Genomic DNA, 20,658 nt, shown 5'->3' with positions numbered 1-20,658 from the left:
ATTTGTAACGCAGGGAAACATCAGCACTTTTATACGCTCCATCATACTTTTAATCAGCAACTTTCTTAAGTGCAGAAAGCAGTTTTTTCCTCCTCTGGATTTTTCTCTGTCCAGTCTGCTGGTTGAAGATTTGTCTCCATTACCCATTTTTACTCAACCCAGAACATTTGACGAGAATGGAACAGCTCTAATGACGTTATAATGGCCTGTACCTCTGAACCGTGAGTTTGTTGTAACGTGTTTTTTTTTTTTCTCTCCGCCCGCTTTTACGCACAAAGATGAGTTCGGAGAGGCCAAACTTTCTCTCTCAACCCGTGGTGAAGAACGTTTTCATGTTTCGAAACGGCGATCCATACTACGATGCTCGGCGGATAGTGATAAACCAAAAGAGGGTGAGCAACTTTGAAACCTTGCTAAGAGAGGTGACGGGCGGCATACAAGCCCCGTTTGGAGCCGTGAGAAACATTTACACACCGAGAGGAGGTCATAAAGTTGACTGCTTGGAGAGCCTGAGGAGCGGGGAGCAGTACGTCGCTGCTGGGAGGGAAAAATTCAAAAAGCTAGAGTAAGCATAAATTGTGGTTTAGGCAAATAAGCTAGCCTACTTTTATAAGGCTTTCACGCTGTGTCATTATACAGACGTCTATAAGCATTAGATGCATACAGCTGTAGATGACCAGGAATAAACCATCTACCAGTTGCTGATGCATTCAAGAGGGAAAGCTGGCCATTAGCAATCATTCAATCGAGACTCATGCAAATTTCTTTTGAAATATCCCTACTGTTTCATAATCATTGTAGCTGACATTAGCAAATATATATATACGCAAATCGAGCCAATTGTCAGACACGGAGCTGAGTCGTGGCTTTAAAGTTTTGCACCAGTGCTGACTCACGGCTTGATAAATGAGATCAGCACTGTAGAGAAGTGTACTCTGCCCTAGCCTAAAAATAAGTGGCCTCATGCAGCAGATAATGAGATTTGAGCAGCCACTCATTCATAGAATGCAATGGAGAAGCAGCAGAGGGGAAGTTAATGTATCCCAGATGCAAAAAGATTGCATACTGTCTCCATCCTCCTTTATTTTTTACAGTAAAAACCAGAGAAAGTGCATGCAGATTTTTTTTCTTTAAACATTCAGATAAAAATGTTTGAAATATCAGCTGTGATGATGCAGGAACAATTTAAATTAATGCTCTCTGTATAACAACTTATTAAATTTTGTGCAGTAAAAAGCTGCACATTTGGTATTTGACTTTATGCGACAAGTGGCTAAATTCTAGCTGTTTAACTCTTAGTACAGCTTTCAGCAGTTAGCAAATTCTCATCCCTCACTGCTGAAAAACATTATTCTGCATGTGTGGGGTGCAGAATACCTTACAGAACAGGAAACCTAACCTTTACTTCACGTTATCTCTTGTTTTTAGTTATCTACAGATTGGCTCCAGGAAGAAGAAAATGATGCAGACCGTTCCAATGCAGGTATGGCAAAGCGGCTTCAAAAGTCAGTAAGATCCACGCTGTTATAGGGTAACAGTGTTAACAGCCTGGAATTCCCAGGATTTTTTTTTTTATAGCTGGCTTCAAACTAACAATTAAAAGAAATGGTTTATATAATTTACAGTTCCAATAATCCAGCTAGACTCCTCAAATGCTCTCTTACTACATCAAGTCCACAGGTTGCATTAGATTTAGTTTCAGACACTTAAGTGTGTTGAAGTGGCTACATTTCAACTACAAACTTGTTATGTCCAGTTTTTAACATCCAAAACTGCCTCAAAATGAAAAATATATTTGGGAACACCCACAGCGTAAAGATTTTATGAAGTTCCTTGAAGAAAGGTGTTATGTTTAGCATTCCCCCTAATTGTTCTCTGTGAGGAATCACTGTGTTGTCGGCTCAGTTTCCATGCATTATTGATTTATGGATCATAATCATCCCTCCTTTTAATACATCTTTAATGCATCAATGAAGTCAGAGCCAAAGGGGCTTAAAGTCAGGTAGCCTACAGGTTCATGACCTCCTTATTTTTTTTTTTTTTAACTAATATAAAATGTATCCTGGTGAAAGCACAGAATGGTCTAGTAGAACCCAAAATAACAAATTTTGCTGACTTCATTTGCATTATAGACAAGATGTCAGAAAATAAAGAGGTGCAGAATTTGACATGCTAATTGCTGTCAGAGCAAATAATGGGGCACTCCAAATTTTGTCAGGGTATTCTAAAAAGTGTGTAGCCCATTTTTAAAATTATTGTAATTTATTTTTTCTTAACTTATGACCGCAACTTTAAAGACACTAGCTGTCATCATCTGCTCCTCTTGACTGTAACGTGTTTATCGTTCAAAGAGAACGTGCTCTTGATTATGTCTCATCACCCGCTGCAAGAACTTTCATTATAGATGACCTTGTTAATTGTTGTTTACTTCACTGGTATCTAGCAAGTGCACACTCGAGATATAACTGAGTAGGTGTGTGATGTGGCAGAGGTTCTATTTAAATGATGCACTGAAAGAACAAGGAGTTTCCTTTGGTTTTTTTGCTGCCAAGTGGACTATGTACAAGGACGCTAAAACGAGCTGTGGGGACTTTTTGCCCGCTATAGAACGAAAGATCAGATACTGATAAACAAATCGATAGATAAAAAAACTTGTGTGATGTCCCTAGAGACTGATGCATGCCTTGCCTTGCTTGGTTTCTTCTTGATTTGGATTGGTTAGCTAGGTCTCACAAAAAACATAAAATAAATACAAATAATTATATTCTCTGTAGTATGTTGTAGCATTTTCTCCCGGTGTGCAGTGTGCAGTTGGCTTGCTGTTGAAAACTGGTGTACCACTGAACATGCACCGCCCTTTATTTATCTAAGATTTTTTAATTTTACTTCTGACCTTCACACCTCAGTTGCCAGGTTGCACTCACACACACCAGAAGACTTTTAATATAACTCCTCCCTCATCCCATTCTCCCCTAGGATGCAAGTCTCACAGAAGGTTACAGGTGTTGTGGGACAAAACCTGCAGAGCTTACTCTCTGCAGCCTCACATCACAGGGGAGCTCATTCTTTTGCTGTCACGGACATCACGGATGATTTTAGTGTGGACAATAGCGGAGTTTCTTTCCCTTTAGAAGTAAAAGCTTTGATGTTGCTCTTTCTTTATTTTGTAATTTGGTGTACTAAAATATGGTTAAAATGATTTTACAAAGCAATATAATTACTGTCAAACTGTTGTTCCTAGTTTTGACTCTAGAGCTCGCATGCTATTATTAACCCTGATGAGTCTTTTGTATCCAGTATTTAGGATGAAGGGTTAGTAAAGTGCCCATTCTGTTTGGACTACAGTATGAGCATTGGTCTGCAAAGTCCCTAAAGTTTATACAGGTCTGTTGTTTTGAGCCTCCAGATCCCACGTGGACAAGGTGATTCACCAACAAGCTTTTAACTTAGTCCTGTTATCACAAAACATCAACATTACTCATTCAGCTTAGTGCGTTATTAAAAACTGCATTAATAGTTTTTTTCTTCCAGATAAATTTAATTAACAGCTGTATGTTTGATATAGACTTATTGACGCTTTTTGACAGTTTCTTTTTTTCTCTTATTTTAGATTAAACCATTTCCACCAAATAGATTCATTGTGTCAGCTCGATTCCTGAAACCCATCAAGGAGCCATGCACCATATTGTAAGCTGAATTTTAATTTTTCAAGTTTTTAACTTCACTTTGGGAAAAAATCGTCTTAAATTGTCCCATTATTTGGATTAAATACACAATTTAAATATATGACCAATTTGGACATAGAAAAGAAGTAGATGTAGTAGATAGGTAGCGTAAGAAAAACTGGACTTGACAATGGAAACTGAAGCAGTTTCCAAAGTTCTGCCTTTTTTTTTAACTGTGTGCATTTCCCTTCCATAGTGTGGTGGCAAATGGTGATATACTGAACTCCGCAGTGAGGCTGTTGGTCCACCAGAGGATACTGGGCCAGTTTGACAAGATACTAGAAATGATTACAGAGAAGATGGGTTTAAGAGTCCTCGGGGGAGTTAGAAGGTAGGTGGACAATTTCAAAAAACAAAAAACTGCATAAATGTACTGCATTTCTTTGCAAACTTAATGATTTATTATATAAACTAATTTGCATCAGACTTTCAACACATGCACTTCCGTTACAGCAGATTATTCCTAATTTCATATATTTGCATTAATGAATTTTGATTTCTTCTCTCAAATGTATTTACTACCGATGCTAAAACGGATTTTCTTTTGTTAAGTAAAAATATACACTACCAGTCAAAAATTTGGACGCACCTTCTCATTCAGTGTTTTTTCTTGTTATATTGTAGGTATATGCTAAAGACACCAAATATAAGAATTTAAAATATAAAACATGTTTTGAGTTATTTAACTTTTTTGTTTACTATACAATTCCATATGTGTTCATTCATAGTGTTGATGCCTTCAGTGAGAATCTATAATGTAAATAGTCAGAAAAATAAAGAAAAAACATTAAATGAGAAGTTGTGTCTAAACTTTTAACTGGTAGTCTATCTGCTCTGACACTATATGAAACATACATTCTACTGGCACAACAAAAGTCGGTATGCTTCAGTTTTCAACCAGCTCAATAAACGATCACATGGAGCAAGCACATGATGTAAACAATAAGGCTTTTGATTCTCTTTGTGTGTTCTAGTCTCTTTACCTATGAGGGCCAACAGGTGACTGAGGGGAATCAGCTAGAGAGCGGTCAGCTTTATGTGGCTGTGGGAAGAGAAAAGTTTAAGAAGCTTCCTTACAATGATCTGCTCTTCACCAAACCCAGAGGGACGAGGCGAGTCAGAGGGTAAAGAAAGTAACACTTTATCTTAACACTGAGTGCTTGATTTAAAAACAAAAATGAAGACTTGACATTTACCAAACTGTCACACATCTAAGATCTGCAAAATGATGCCATTAGGTTTGAAATTTTGCATTTGATTTAGGCTGCATTAAAAATAAACACAAGCATTTTTACAATAGAATTGCACACGAAAAGCAGTGAGTCATGAACACCGTTAATATCCATCACTATGTGTAGTCTTGAGTCATTCACGAAGAGCCGTGGAACTTTAAAAATAGAATACTATGGTGACCAGGGATGCTTCTTGGAAACCGTACAGTTTGTGTTTAGATCTTTTCCACTGGGGCAACTAATTACTCCTTTAGGGCTACAGATGTGCTTTTAATTCTCTTGAAAACTACAATCCTCACGCATGTTCCATCTGTATGAAGGTGTTCTGTTTGAAATGATTATGATTAAAGATAGATATTATAGGCACGTACATCACACAACTATGAAGAGCTTCTTAATTATAGACAGACTAAAAAACAAACATATATATTAGGAAGTTTGTGAACAGATGTTATTTAAGATAAGATAAGATAAGATAAGATAAGATAAGACTTTATTGATTCCACGACGGGGAAATTTTTGCATTACTTCAGCTCAGGTACAGATATCAGAAGGGAAATACAAAAAATACAAATAAAATACAAACAAATAAAAAAGAAGTAAGATAATACACTATATACAACAGTTGCATACACAGTATGTGATTATGGATATGGTTGTGGAAATATGCAAGACATAAACTATATAGCTTAAAATAACTTTTCTACCACTACTATTCCTATGTATAGACATAAACATGCACACACACATGTACATACTAAATATACATACATATATACCTGCACACGTCATGTTCAAATGTATTACACTTCAATGCTTTATGTATGGGTTTCATGTATGTAAGTCAATATTCGTTAATCATTTTTGCAGTATCAAATATATATGTCAACACTTTTTGTCTGTTTTCTTTTTTTCACAGGATGAAATCTTATTCTTTGCCGCCCATCTACAGGTTCTCAAAACAGAGTGAAAATGTCAGTACTCCACGTTCCGTTTCCAATATTTTGTGAGCTGTTATTTATTTATATTTTATAATCCAAAACTTTTCCAGGATTCTTTAACATGTAAAGCACAGAGAAAAAAATTTCTCTGAAAAATTCTACTGGTTTAATTATTTAGGGATGGCTAGCAAATAATGATGTGAAAACATGGTGGGCTAGACTCCCCAGTCCTAAATTTTAAGCCTGAATTAAATTTAGGATCAAGTGGACTTGCAGAATTGTATTTTATCGTGAATATAAAATATTTAGTCATTTTTCTAAAAAAAAAAAAAGTTACGATACATTTCAAAATCCCACCTTTGGATAAACTGATGAAGCAAACCCAAGACGTAAGTCTTTTTTTTACTCTCCATCGTCATGATTTTGAGAAGTTTCTTACTAACTAACTCTGACTGCTACTTTCTGCAGGGTAAGTCCATGGTCCAGAGCAGTGACAGTGGAGATGGAGAGTCTCCTAAGGCCTCGCCTCCGAGCCACAACAAGGAACACCTGTCCTCCATTGTAAGAGAGATTTCTCAGGCGAGACTGCTCTCCTTAAAGAAGATTAAGAGCAGACAGAGCTTGACTCCTGGTGCATCTGACAATGGTAATGCAAAAACACGAAAAAGATCACAGTGAATAGAAGTGAAATTTTAATATCTACACCTGTTTGTTTTCATGGTGGCTATTAAGCTCAGCGGTGCTGTATTCATCCCCAAGTCAAAGAAAGGAAAGCATTGCTACTGTATATAGTATAGGTTTATATTTAAGGGTTTCTTTGACTACACTGGATAAAAAATATACCAGTGAAATGCTGCTTTAATTAGTTTAATGTCATATCTCCTCTTGCTCATATTGTTCTGGGGTTTGCATTTGTAATTATATCCTTAAGTAGTTTGTTTGTAATATATATTTAAGCATAGAGTTATAATCAGTAGTATTTACTTGTTTCAACACCGTCAAAAAAAGTCACATTTTAATAAAAATGAGCTAGTGAATGAAAATCAAGGAATCTAATCAAAGTTTGTTTGACATATTATTACCCGAGAACTAAAATAGTTTAGTTCATGGGTAACAATATACCCAAGAACCAATAGTTAGCAACACTCATGCTCCTGTGATTCTGTCATCATCATCATCACCACTTTCTGTATTCATTTTTCCTCTATAGAGTATGCTAGATGTGTGCAAGTGGAAGGTATCAGAATAATCTACTTCTTTAAGAATTTGCCGTCCCATGTTTCACAAGTGGTGTTTATGTGCTGCTGAGAGTTTAACATACACAAAAATATGATGTAATGCTTTGTCACTGGAATCTTATGTAACCTGCTGCATTCATAAATGTCCACACAGTGGCACTGTTGCTCTGCAAAATATTTGCCATGAAACATTAAAAGTAGGTCTAACATGATGACATTAACCTTCATTACAACAAACACATTACGTCATCTTCTTGTGATACGTATATAATAATGTCCTACGGAAAGTTTGGCACCTGCCATCCTTTTTTTTGGGAAATTAGGAGGTTTTGCTGCTCTGGGACTCTTAATCTCATTATTATTATTATTATTATTATTATTATTATTATTCATCCATCTATCCATTCATCCATTGTCTTTATGATTATCAGTTTTTACAGTCAAAGGGAAGCAAATCTTCTGCAGACTGCTGCTGACCTTGTTATAACTGATTCTGTGGCATGAACCACATTACGTCATGTTGTGGCTCTTAATAGATTTTGCCTGTTTGCTATCTGGCAGGGGATTTGACAGCAGAACCCCCAAAAGAGCATGGAGAATTTGTGACTGTGGTTCAGAGGAGGTGGCTTTTTGCATCAAACGAGAGAACTGAGGAACATGTGTGTGCGTGTGTGTGTTCTCTGTGTCGGTATGTGCATGTCTGCATTTGCAGCCTGTAATGTCACCCTCAAAATCGCCTGTATCAGATTGTGTGGCACGTCATATTACAGGCACAGAAAAGCATACTGCATTATTGGTCCCCTTGGATGACATTGAGCAAAAATTACATTAACAGACAGACATCTCAGAAAACAAAATCTGACATAAGAGATCTTTAAATGGCTTTGAGGACATTTCACTTTCTCATGCAGTCCTCATCGTTTGACCTGTACAATGCTTTCTAAGTCCTTTCATGTGAGTGAGACACAATATTTTCCTTATTTGTTTGGTTTCATAGAAAGACAGAGTGTTTGTCTCTGTCCATGGTCCTGAATTCACTCAGCAGTATATTTAATTCCCAAAGACATCTTTATTCTTTTCATTTATTGCTTTTTTTTTTGTTTTGTTTTTTTGGTTCTCAAATGAAACATGAACAAATACTGGCTTACACAACAACAACAATAAAAATGTCCCTTTAGCCTACTATCTTAGGCAGGTTAAATTCAGTGTTGTGTTAATATTTGGCTTTGCAACAGGAACACAGTGTTCATATCACCTTTTATGGTGATTGTAAGCAGCACAGAGGTGTTTGGTGTTATTTTCCCTTTGGGAAATCCTGCCCTGGCCGGGCATGAGGTAAATACACCCCGCTCTGGTGCCAAAAGGAACACAGCCAAAAGGTTGCCAGACTGGCAGAGGCTGTGGAAAGTACAAAGCATGAAACCCACACTTCAGATCTCTGATGTGTTGGAACATTGGAACCAAGACAAAAGATATTATATGATTATAAACGCATCAATTCATTATAAATGTATTTGTCAAAGATGGCTTTGGAATGAGGGATGAGACTGAAAGGACAAGCAAGCCGATGACAGCGGGAAAAAAAGACGAACGAGACCGAGTGACCCTGTAACCAGAGATTCTCCCTCTGCAGTGCACTCACTGTGTTTACAACATGGAGTTTAGTTTTTGAGTGCGTGTGTCTGTGTGTGTCTGTGTTCACCAGTCCCCATTACTCACCGTCTATTGTAAAGCCTTTACCTTTGCTGTTTCTTTAGGGAACACAATGGTGAGTGAGAGCAGAGAGAAGGGAGAGGAGGTGTGACATCTCGTGCAGCAAACTTGGAATGAATGAAATTAATTTGACCTTAATATAACAAAGACACCCAGCTTAACCCTTGCATCCTGTTCAGGCCAAATGTAGCCTTTTTTGACATTTGACAGCAGAAAACGTACCCTAAATGTTATGCTTTTGACCTGAATTTTAAGACTTTTTTATAAAGTGACCCAAAATACACAAGATGTATTTAAAAATTGTATAGTATAATATAAATTGTTGTACCCTGAGACTGTTCAGGGTCAAATTTGACCCAAACGATTTTGGATATATATCAATATTCACCAAAGTATTCCCAGTCAGCCAAGAGACATAAGGTCAAATTTGCTAATGTCTTATGCCAGTGCGATCTGGTTTTGGCATTAAAAAAGTACTCTTGGCATTTACAAAGAGAGTGCAGTGATAAGATTGTTTGGAAGAGGTGGGAGCTCAAAGATTTTTGCACCAGAACCTGTTGTGTCGTATTTCTGGGATTTCCTTTCTCAAGTCATAAAATATAAGGAGAAGGATATTTAAATCAAGCATCATGCAGTTATGTAATATGTGGGAAGCATATGTGAAAATGCCACATACGTAAGGTTTTAGTGGTAAGGCATAATAACTCCCAACAGTTCCAGAATGTTCTCGTGATTTCCGCTTTTGATAAAATGTGTTTAAATTCATTATATTTGTTATGTTTTCATGTGTTGAGTAAAACAGGGTATGCTATTGTGTGATGGTAGATACCATCCAGTAGCCTAAACGATACATTCTTCCTGCTCTCTGAAACATTAATTAAGGATTATTAACAATTTGTTAATTTCAGAGATGCTATTTAGACATTATAAATTGACCTGTGGTTCAAAACACAGTTAATATGAAGGGAATTAACCCGGACTATACTGTGAAGGCATGAAACATAACCAGTATCTGTGGGTTAAAAGACTTAACCAAAAAGACACATGGCTTGTTGGTTTGGTCTTTATTATTCTTTTAAACTTATTGGTCCAATTTAGTCAGTGTTAGACTTTTCTTTCAAAAACAGCTTGAATGGAAGCAATTAGCAGTTGTTGCTAGCCTCAAAATAGAAATGGGATGTTTATCAGTGTTCTCTTTCTTAAATGGCCTCTGTGGCCAATTCAGTTAATGGCTCTCCTGGGAAAAGAAGGGGAATGCAGCAGAACCAAAAGGGGAGACAAAGAAAAGCGTAACTGAAAAAGGAGAAAAGGATGTGTTTAGACAGGTGATTGGGGATAAAGAAGGAGAGAAGAGGGAATAAAAAGCTGAGATGATGAAGTGAGTAGAACATTATGGAGGTGGAGAAGGGAGGAGAAGGGAAAACAGGTGGAATCAAACAGTGAATTTGATGAATAACCAAGGGATGATGAAGCATGAGTACTGAATGGAATAAAAAAAAAAGCTCAGAGAGATATTAACGGGTAGAGGGATGGGTGGGGTTTGGATAATTGCCTTTCATTTGGATAATCTCTCCATTTAGAGTCATCAAAGCAGATTTTTAGTTGCCTGGGCCCCTCGCTGGAGCCAAATTGCTGCTCTGAAAATCAACAAAAGAGCCTTGTACTTCAAGAAGAAATTACTGATAAAAAGGTATGCACAAGAGGAGAGAGAGGAAAGGTAAAGGCAGAGCAGGGTTCTACTGATTATCTGAACTTTTACATGCTGTGTACATGCCTACTTATTACATTAACACTGTCGGTGGGGGGTGGATGGGGCACTAATTAAAGGGTCAGGTGGTACTGAAAAGTTTATTTTGTTCCCTAAAGAACTTTTTGTGTGATTAAATTTGTGGAATACTTTTAATCCAGGATGCTTTTTCTTGTAGGAAGAAATAATAGCACACAATGCAATAAATAGTGGATGTAATGCAAGCTACAGTACAAATAATGATTAGAAGTGGAAGCCAAACATTGTTTTCCACTTTGTAGTTAGTTACTATAGAAATATTTGTGGAAAATCTGGATTCTTTGCAGCTTGAAACCCTCAGAAATAGGGTAAAAAAAATGCACCAGCTTAGCTAAAAATGGGCTTTCTATTTCTACTTCTATTTACTTACAAAGCAGCCAATATTTCAACATGGTTCATCATGCCTTTTATTTAAAAATATGAATCTAGAGATGTTGAATTTTGCACACATGATTTCTGCACTTGCATTAATACTTCAAGGGCATACACTTTACACAGAACCTTCATGTCTGAATAGCATGGCTCCCTCCTTTTCTTGTACTTTATCTTTTTAAAGGTAGCAGAAGCCAGTTGAATTTCTGTTGTATTTAAGTATGTTTTATGAAGGATGTACAGCATACATTTTCTCAAAAAGGCTTTGATTTGAAGTCAGTTTTAAATAAGAAAGGGAACAAAACCATTCTTTGTATTATTTGAAAGTTGAATGTGAGAGAAATAAAAATTGCTGGACATGAGTGAGTGAGCTTGTGTGCATGTGTGTTTGTGTGATTATGCTTGTCTCTGCAGGCGTTTGAGTATGCACAAGCCAACCAACCAGATCAAACCTCAGCCTCTGGTGTCATAAAATGTGATTCTGCTGGGGGAATTAGCCCTGTTAGCATATGTATCTATAATGCTTGTCAGAGTGAAATAGGGTTCAACCCAGTGTTAGGAGGCAGGAGACATGTACACAAAGAGAGTGTGCATCTCAAATCGTGTGCCTGTGTCAAAAAAGAGGCTAAGCAGTGAGGGATGAATGATGGCACCACTTTTTTTTTTCATTTGCTAAGTTCTTACAACGTGTGGTTTGTGTGTGTGTGTGTGTGTGCGCGCGCGCACATGTCTGTTTTTATGTGCATTTGTGCACACGCTCATATGTCAAATTTCCGACAACACAGCCATGCTTGTCTGTTCTTCGTGGATTCTTCTATTCCTTTCATCTCCTCCTTTTCACTACAGCAGAAAAGGTTTCTTCATGACCCATTGATGCAGGATTACTGGATTAAAGAGCAGGGAAGCTGTACTAATCTGCCACATTCATCTGTTAACAAGTGTTTTGGCTGTGACATACAACAGCACCGGCTGTGATGGTGATGTGTTAAGGTGATGTGTGACACTCTTATTGACACAAATATTCCTCATGTCTATCATGTTCAATCTCTACTTTTCAGGCTTGCCTTTTTTTTTTAGCATTTCTCAGAGCTTGGTGTGATATGATCACAAGTCTTCGTGGGGTTAATATTAGTCTGAGAGACTGAAACAGCTTTGACTTACACTGTAAATGGCAAAGGTAAATAACTGACATTGGTGGTTATCTAAAGTTTATATTATTTGTTAAAGAAAGGTTTAGGAATGCAAGCAAATGGCATCAACGATGCAGTTTAAAATGTGTTTTTCTGTCTTTTCTTCTAGTTTTAGTCCATATAATGTAGTTTAGAGGATAAAGAAAACACGAACAACTATCAGAAAAGATATAAATCAATTAGTAATTAAATACATTTACAGAAGACTATCAGTGCTTGAATTATTAGAGAAAGGAATTGCGTTCAGTGTTTTCTTAGATTTGATGATTACAACTCAACAGCATACGTACTTGGACTTGGAATAAAATGGTCATGCTCTCATGTTTTTTTCAGTTGTGTAGAAACGAAAAGAAATCAGATTTTAATATGTGTTCATATTGCACTTAGACATTCATTCAGATTAAAACCTTTGTTTAATGAAAACGGTCAATGGCAAGATTTCAGGCAACTTTGAGAACAGCACAGGGGAAAAAGCTCCATGAATTATTTAAACATTTAACAGAAGCTGTGACCTTTATAAATATTACTTTGGCTGTCTGGTTGCAACATTGTTAAGCAAAGGTTTTCTTTGATTTTATGTCAAAGTTATCTAAGCACAGAGCATATGAGGAATTTTCTACGCAAAAGTGCATGGCATTTTTTTCCCAGATGTATCTTGGAAACAAATCTCAAAGATAAAGGCTATACATAAGAAATACTTAATGCCACAATGTAGAAGGCTTGTGTCTATTCTTAATGCAAGACATTTCAATATACCATATCTTTTAAAAGGACATGGCAAGGTTTTGCACTTCCATTATATAACAATAATATTTAGCAATGGCAACAAATGCCAAGCTAGTGATCCATTGTACTGAGTCAAGCTCCGAAACTGGTGGATCTTACCATTCTAATAATACCAACAAAGGGAGATTCCAGCTGTCTTTATGAGTAAAGTCTTTAGGTTTGATTTGGAGTAAGTGACATATGAGTCACCAAATCTTCATTTACAAATCATTAGCATTATAAGTATCAAGTCATGTTAGTGTGGTATCACAGAATGAAAGAGTTAGACCAGTCAACCATTTTTATTCTCAGCTGTTCAGCTTTTCTGTGTGTTTCAGATTTATGCAAAGCCAGCAGCAGCTGGGTCTCCCATGTAGCCATACAGTCATTGCATGTTTTAACAGGACCCTGGTCAGTGACCGAGAGAGTGGCAGCATTCCAAATCACAGTGCATGTTGTTTTACACCCAACTATAACTCAAGTACATGCTGAGTGGATTAAATCATCTGGGTGTAAATATGCAATTTACTGTACTGTCCAGTGAAATACAAGGAGTGACGTGTGAAGTGATTTAGGTCCATTAAGTAGTATTTCAAGACTTGAGAATTTATTAGCTGCAGTACAGTTAATGCTAAAGTAGACCAGGCTTGTGGAGGCCAAGCAAATAAATAAATAAAAGCACACACTGTGTGATGTAGTGTGGTGCATCCACAGTGTAGTAGTTTACACACTCGCTTAACAAAAGCGCTGCAGCTTGATCCTGAGAGGAGACACGAGTCCCTCGAGGGTTGTGTCAGGAAGGGCATCTCGCTAAATCAAACATGCAGAGTGACCCCCTTGTGAATAAGGGATCAGCAGAAACTGGCTTTACTGTGTAAAGCAGTGATTTGTTTTGCTCTGAGTTACAACCTACTGCAAGTGTCACCCTGTCAGAGGTTATTATGCCTGGTGAGCATCAGCACTGAAAATGTTGCAATAACAAATTTCTATCCCACCTAGTATCCACAGATACTAGACAGAGCAGAGTAGTTTTTTTTTTCTGTAAGGAAGATTCGGTTAAAAAAAACAAGGTAAAGAAGAGTTTTACCTGGGTTAATGGGTTTTCTAAAAAGTCCCAACACAAATTAGAGAATAATTTGCAGAACAACAAAAAGAACAGGGTAGCAATTATACCACTCACTCACAGATTCCTTTGCAATAGTGGTTAAAAATGTCCTGTGGAGAAGTTTATTGGACTTTAAAGTGCTTCCTGAAGGAGTGGAAAATCTTTGAAACGTTCTTGTAGAATGCATCTCTTTGCTCATGTTTGATTATTCAATTCTGTATTAACCTCTTCACTACACCTTCTAAGAACATCACATGATTTCAGCAATCCTTTACATCTGGTAGGCAAAATGATAAAATACCTGCTTTGCTACTGTGCTAAGACTTGAATTTGGTGAAATGTCCTCTGGCAACTTTTTAACAATGCATTTTAGGATTTAGATCAGCAAAAAAAATCCCGCATCGCTAAAAGCAGACTGTATTTGTGTGTGCACATGTGCAATCTATCTAGCCTATCACTTCATCTTGAGTTGTGTTTTATTGCATTTCTCTGGAGCGACAATCATCTGTAACTTTACCTTCCAAGATAATGCCAGCAAGAGTCGTTTATATGAGTAATTATATCTGCTTGCAGTTGCATACAATTTTACTTCTTACTAATGGATGCAGCACATCATCTGAAATGTGGGTGTGCTCTGTCTGCTTATGCCTTGTGGAGGAGGGAGTGTGTGTGTGTGTGTGTGTGTGTGTGTTTGCCTGATTATGAAAGGAAAAGTCAGACACATTTTACACTCAGTTGCACACACATACATAAAGCAGTTCAACCATTTGCAAAGCCAGACTCTCCGGATAAACTGGAATGAGAAAGAAGGGGGAGATTCTAAATATCATATTTAATTTGATTTAGCATTTTCATGAGCCTGTTCCTCATCCTTAAATCATGTTAAGATGTTTAGAGTCATAGCAGCTCCTCCTCTGCTTACTGCTTACTCTCAATCGCTTGGCCCTCACTCCTAATGAATGCGGGGTGATTTCCATAAAATATTCTTAAAGAGGTCTGTTATTATTACCATAACGTTTCATCTCCCACCATGGCTAAACTTCAATCAGTTTTGCATTTGAAATGCATTAAATGTCTCCATAAACTCTTCTAATCTCTACCGGAGTCATTTTTCTTCCTTAACCGGTATGTGTAGAAAGGAAAACTAATATTAAAGATATTAATTGCACTGTTCTTTTTTTTCATTCCTGATTAGAAATTTCAGTCTCATCCAATGTTTCAAAACAAGTGTGTAATTATGTTGTTTATCAGAGCGTATACTTGTCTTCCTCTTATGTTTAGGGTTAATTACTCCAAGGTCTTTGATGCACATGCTCACATGAAAATAGAAAAGCCCCGTATCCATTTTCACACTCCAACAGAACTGCCTTGCTGAGCTAAGCTTGTTTGGAGTTGTAGTACGATGTCTTCATTTAAATTCCTAGACTCCCAGTCTCACTTTACAGTTGTTTGTATTGTGAATGATGAAACGGTGTTTCCTCGGGGACTGGAGGATTTCTTCTACAGGCCTCTAGTCTGTTGGATGATTATCGTGGGTCATCATATTTGTTTTGTGATATCATACAAAAGCAATGGCTAAAGGAGAAAACCATCTACCTTGCATACCTGTGGTGATGATTAGGATGATTACTGCAGTGGTGATAATAAAGATGAAGACAATGTTAGACGTTCAGTGTAAAATTTAGATCACTAAATGAGCTTATAAAATGTTTACTGGCTCTCTCCTGCACACTTGCCATTGTCTAGGGAAAGTTGTTTACTTGCAACAAATTCTCTTGGGTGCTTTTCCTTTAGACCAGCAGGTGTCACTCTTGTGCTGCATGTATTCAAATTTGGCAACATCTGCTGAATAAAAGCTGAATAATTTCAACAAGTCTTCGACTGAAGGATGAATAAAAGCACATATTTATGGGACAGATTTTCTGGGTTTGTAAAATGAATTAATTTGCAGTGAGTGCGAACATTTTGGTTTCAGGGTCTTGAAAAGATGAGCAGTGGGCACATAAAGGAACACTTTGGCTCTTTTATGCCCAAAGAATGACAAGATTTGAGGGCAAGTGTTTACAGGTGTGACACTATATTCATCTGCTTTTTTTTTTTTTTAACATGTAATCATTAACATTGTCAATTATTATTATTTTACTGTATTTTACATATTTTTTTCTGAATGAGTCCTGTTAAGTCTACTGCATCTATACCAGGATAGTAGGACACTCTTTATTTACCTTTGCTTTATGTTGTACTGGCCACAACAAGCCCTTTCAGTATTCAATATTGCACATTAGGATGGAACACAAGTAAAAAACATGCTTTAACTTGTTTTTTTTCTGTACTTTAAGGAATTAAATACCTCTCTATAAAATGAGCTTCTGATTTTGCATGCGAAGCTAAAATTGTCTGTTTTTCTAGATGAACTGGACCAGAAGTTTGATGAAGGAAATGCTGATTGCCAAACACTACAAGACAATGGAGCTGAAGCGGTATAAACATAAACTACTCACTCTCTCTTTTTATTTTACATATATATTTACAGTCATTTTTATACATAATCCCTCATTTTCAGACTCACAAGTTATTAAACAAAGCATTTTTAAATAGGATTGTTCTTAATACTAATAATGAAAGTCAGTGGTGGTAGTCTAGTCTACCTGACTGACAGCCTGAAGTCTAGAACCCATGGACATCACCAAATGCTGTTCTTCCTCCTTCTTGAGGTGGCAGGTTTTTTCTCCAGCCACATTCAGTAGTTGCTTGTTTGTGGGTCTCTCTGCTTTTTCTTCAGCTAACTGAAAAACATGCTTTATTTGGTTGGGGTCAGGTGACTCACTTGGCTATTGAAAAATATCAGATTTTTTTGTCTTGACATACTCTTGGGTTGCTTTTGCAGTTTGCACTGTGTAGCACCGTCTGATCAGTTTTGCAGCATTTGGCTGAATCGGAGCAGAGAGTACAACCCTGTACACTTCATGAATAAACAAACACTAGTGACCTGGTTTCAGTGGTAGCCATACATTCCCATATGCCCATCATGTTTGACAGATGATGTGGTATGCTTCGGAACATGGGCTATTCCTTTTCTTCTCCATGCTCCCCATCTTTCCATGATTCTTGATTTCATCTGACCAAAGAACAGATGAAAATGTTGTTCCAGAACTGTGTAGGCTCTTTTAGATATTTGCTAAAAGTCTAATATGTTCTTCCCATTCTTCAGTGGAACCACTGATTTGCACCTTCTCTTTCCATTTATGAAAGCATCTCTTCATTTTAGACTAAGCTCCTTGATAGTTTTCTTGACTGGTCTAGAAGTCGTGAAGGCCTTTTTCGTAACCAACAAACGATGGTGTTCCAGTCCTTTTGGTTTTGCTTAGCTGGCCAGTGCATAGGTCTCATAGGTTTTTGTTTCACATGTTTTTTTCATGTCTTTGAGACATCACATTGAGAATTCGAGGGAAAAGATACCAAATACTTGGATTCATCTCCAGATCTTTTTCTGCTTAATTTTTGATAAGATTATGAGGGGACGGACTGGTTTCACCTGGGCATAAAACCACTTGTCAGTTAACTGTTCAATTACTTCAGGCGTCTAAAAACTATGGATAAAAATGGCTGTAATTCCTAAACAGTTACAGTATGGCAATAATTGATTGCTGTTTATCATTTCTTGATTCTTGATGTTTGATTTAAAATCTACTGTGCGGGTGTACAGAGGCAGATAGCACCAATGAACCATAGCATCAACACAACAGTGTAAATCACAGAAAGAATTCAACATACTGAATCTGTTAAAATATTTAGAGATATTAATTGCTTCTGTGGTTATACTGCATTACAGAAACTTGATGCTACTGATACAAATGAAACAGAGGTTGCCACTGAAAATGGCAGAGAAGAAGGTGATTTACCTAGCAGTGAAAACAAGATGAATAACCAGAAGACAAACAGTGAAAAAGGGGGGGGAGGTGGAGGAAAAACAGAAATCGATGGACAAAAAGATGGAAAAGGAGAAGACATAGCAGAAAATGAGAAGAAAGTGGAGGAGGTAAAAGAAGAGGAAAAGAAGGAGGATCCAGAAAAGAATAAGGAGGTGTTTAATGGTGAAGAGTATGGATCTAGCAGTGATAAGGCTCTGGACAGTAAGGAGATTGAGGATGGAAACAATATGTCTTCTCAAGGTGAAAGGAGGAAAATTGTGGAAGATGAGAAGGAAGATAAAGACCACACTGAGGTGGAAAAAAGCACTACGGATCACACTAATGATGTAGACACAGTGGAGGAACAGAAAAAGACGGGAAACGGCAACGATCCAGAGACGACTCAGTCAGATAACGAGACTAAAGAGAACGATAGCAGTAGAAGTAGCAGAGGCAACAGTAATCAAGAAGAGGATGAGAACGAAAAAAAAGAGGGCACTACCAAAGAGTCAGGTGAAGAAGAAGAGAGCAAGGTGAATGCTGAGGTCAGTGGAGAAGATAATGAGGTAGAAGGTGAAGCAGAGCTCAACACAGATGAGAAAAAATGAATCAGCAAAGATGCTGAGTGCACACACAGGGGAAGATGGTGATCAAGAGAGGCAAGACGAAAGTGAAAAATTTAAAGAATAGGAAAAAACAACAAGTTCTTTATACTGAAAATATGAAGTTACAAAATCTATTTATATAATGAAAGTGACAGATGAAATTTATAGAAAACAAAGCAAGATCAGAGCGCACTCTGAGAATTTTTTTTCTTCCTATATAAAAGCAGTTTTGCAATGCTGCGCATGTAACCTAAATCTTTAAATGGTTGTCTGTTAAATGGCACAAGTACAGAAACACCATATGGATCAAAACTTTATAACTTTCATGTTTGAAACAGAATACACATATAAAATCCATAGTAATATATTCTTATTTTTGCATTAAAATGTTCTTAACCAATAGGTTGCTTTATTGTTTCTCTACACATTGTCTGTGAGCACTGTTGTGAGTGATGCAGAGAAATGATAATATATTTATCCTTGGAAATTTTTCGAAAGAATGATTATGCCTCTCATAGAAACTCATACAAATGTATTTAACGAGACATATATTATTGTTTGTTTTTGAATGGTAAGCTAATTTATAAAAAAATCAGATCTTCTTCCTAAATGAGTGCTTCCATCTGTAGGGCTAAACTTGTCACTGAAGGATTCGGTTAGCATCAAAGTGATGTGCATCATATAAATTTAACATATCCAGAACACTCGTGCAAGATTTTTGTCCATTATATTTTTAGTCCCCTCTAATGCCAGGATCAACACATCACATTAGTCAATATCTTTTATAAAAATGATGTTTCATCCCTGTAATGCAGTTCCAGAGACTTCCAGAATTATTCCCAGTCTACAAGTGCAAGTGGAGGCCCAGAACCTTACTGTTACGCCTAATGTTGATTTCTGTCACTGAACCATATTTTCAATGTCTAATTTTTAAAGGCAGTTTCATGTCATATTATTTTGTAATGTTGCTGCTATGCCAATGTCCATCTGCTTCCAGAAAAATTAAACTGAGGGGAAAAAAGACAGTTTTTTTGTCTTCTGTAACTGATACTTTAGTGATGAAATGTATTAGTCAATGGAATAGTAAAAATAAAATCATTTAAAAAAGTAATGATGATGTATGATATTGGAAATTAATTTCACAGCAGCAGCTTTTTTAAAAGGTTCACTGAGATGGAACTACACTCTCCATTCCACAAGAGTTGAGATGTACGTGTAAAATGTAAATACAAGAGATTTAAATGTTTTAATGTCCCATAAGCCCATTTTTCATTCACTTTAGAACACAGAATGATATCAAATATTTAAACTGAGAAAACTATTTTGCAAAAGAAGAAGAAAAAAACGGTCAGGATTCTAATTGCTCAGTAGTTTTCAGTCCTACTTTTCTCACTTTTTCTTTTCATAATGGGCCAAATGTTTAGCACCTGGACTTTTTTATTTGAAGGCCTTGTTGTAGTAGATGTAGTATGCAGTTTAGTGTTGTCTTATACAATCTGAAAAAGATTCCATCTGCATAGAAGCATGGGCACTAATGCACATCCACACCATCAGTGATGCAGGCTTTGTAACTATCGGTAACAACCTGGATGGTCCCTCTCCTCTATACTCTGGAGGATGTGATGTCCATGCTTTTCAAAAAGAATCTCAAATTTTAATTCGTTTCATGGTGGAACAGCTTTCCACTTTGACTCAGTGTATTTGGATCATGTTCACAGATGTAGATTTTTCTTTAACCTCCATTTGTGGATCAGCAACACGTTCTGGAAGTTTTCCTGAGCCCATGCAGAATCCATCCTGTTTTTGATGCAGTGCTGCCTGTCCCTTCCGCACAGAGATTTCACCAGATTCTGTGTAGTAGATGTGATATTTAAAGTCTTTGCAATTTTACATTCAGGGACATTATTCAGAATTTTTCTTTACAAATTGGACAATTTGTCACTGCCTCTGTAAAATGCTCAGTCATTTTACTGACCTGTTGCCAATTAACCTACTTAGTTGCAAAATGTTCCTTCTGCGGTTTCTTTTTCAGTAGCATTTATATTTCTAACCCCATCGCAACTTTTTGAGATGTG

General features: G+C 36.9%; 1 protein-coding gene across 1 annotated transcript; it reads left to right on the top strand.

Annotated features, from left to right (window-relative positions):
• Positions 1-249: 249 nt before the first annotated feature.
• On the top strand, positions 250-19,486 carry dcdc2 (doublecortin domain containing 2). The gene is made up of 9 exons (XM_087847689.1): positions 250-565; positions 1,429-1,483; positions 3,611-3,687; positions 3,922-4,056; positions 4,700-4,849; positions 5,877-5,931; positions 6,367-6,544; positions 16,477-16,547; positions 17,900-19,486. Exons 1-9 carry the CDS (start codon positions 279-281, stop codon positions 18,584-18,586), a joined length of 1,695 nt encoding a protein of 564 aa, XP_087703815.1. The 5' UTR covers positions 250-278; the 3' UTR covers positions 18,587-19,486.
• The last annotated feature ends 1,172 nt before the right edge of the window (positions 19,487-20,658 follow it).

This window comes from Neolamprologus brichardi, chromosome 11 (assembly GCF_056152115.1).
Source record: "Neolamprologus brichardi isolate AB-2024 chromosome 11, ASM5615211v1, whole genome shotgun sequence".
Lineage (NCBI taxonomy): Eukaryota > Metazoa > Chordata > Actinopteri > Cichliformes > Cichlidae > Neolamprologus > Neolamprologus brichardi.
Note: the sequence above shows the minus strand (reverse complement) of the source record. Positions and strands in the feature narration are given on the sequence as shown.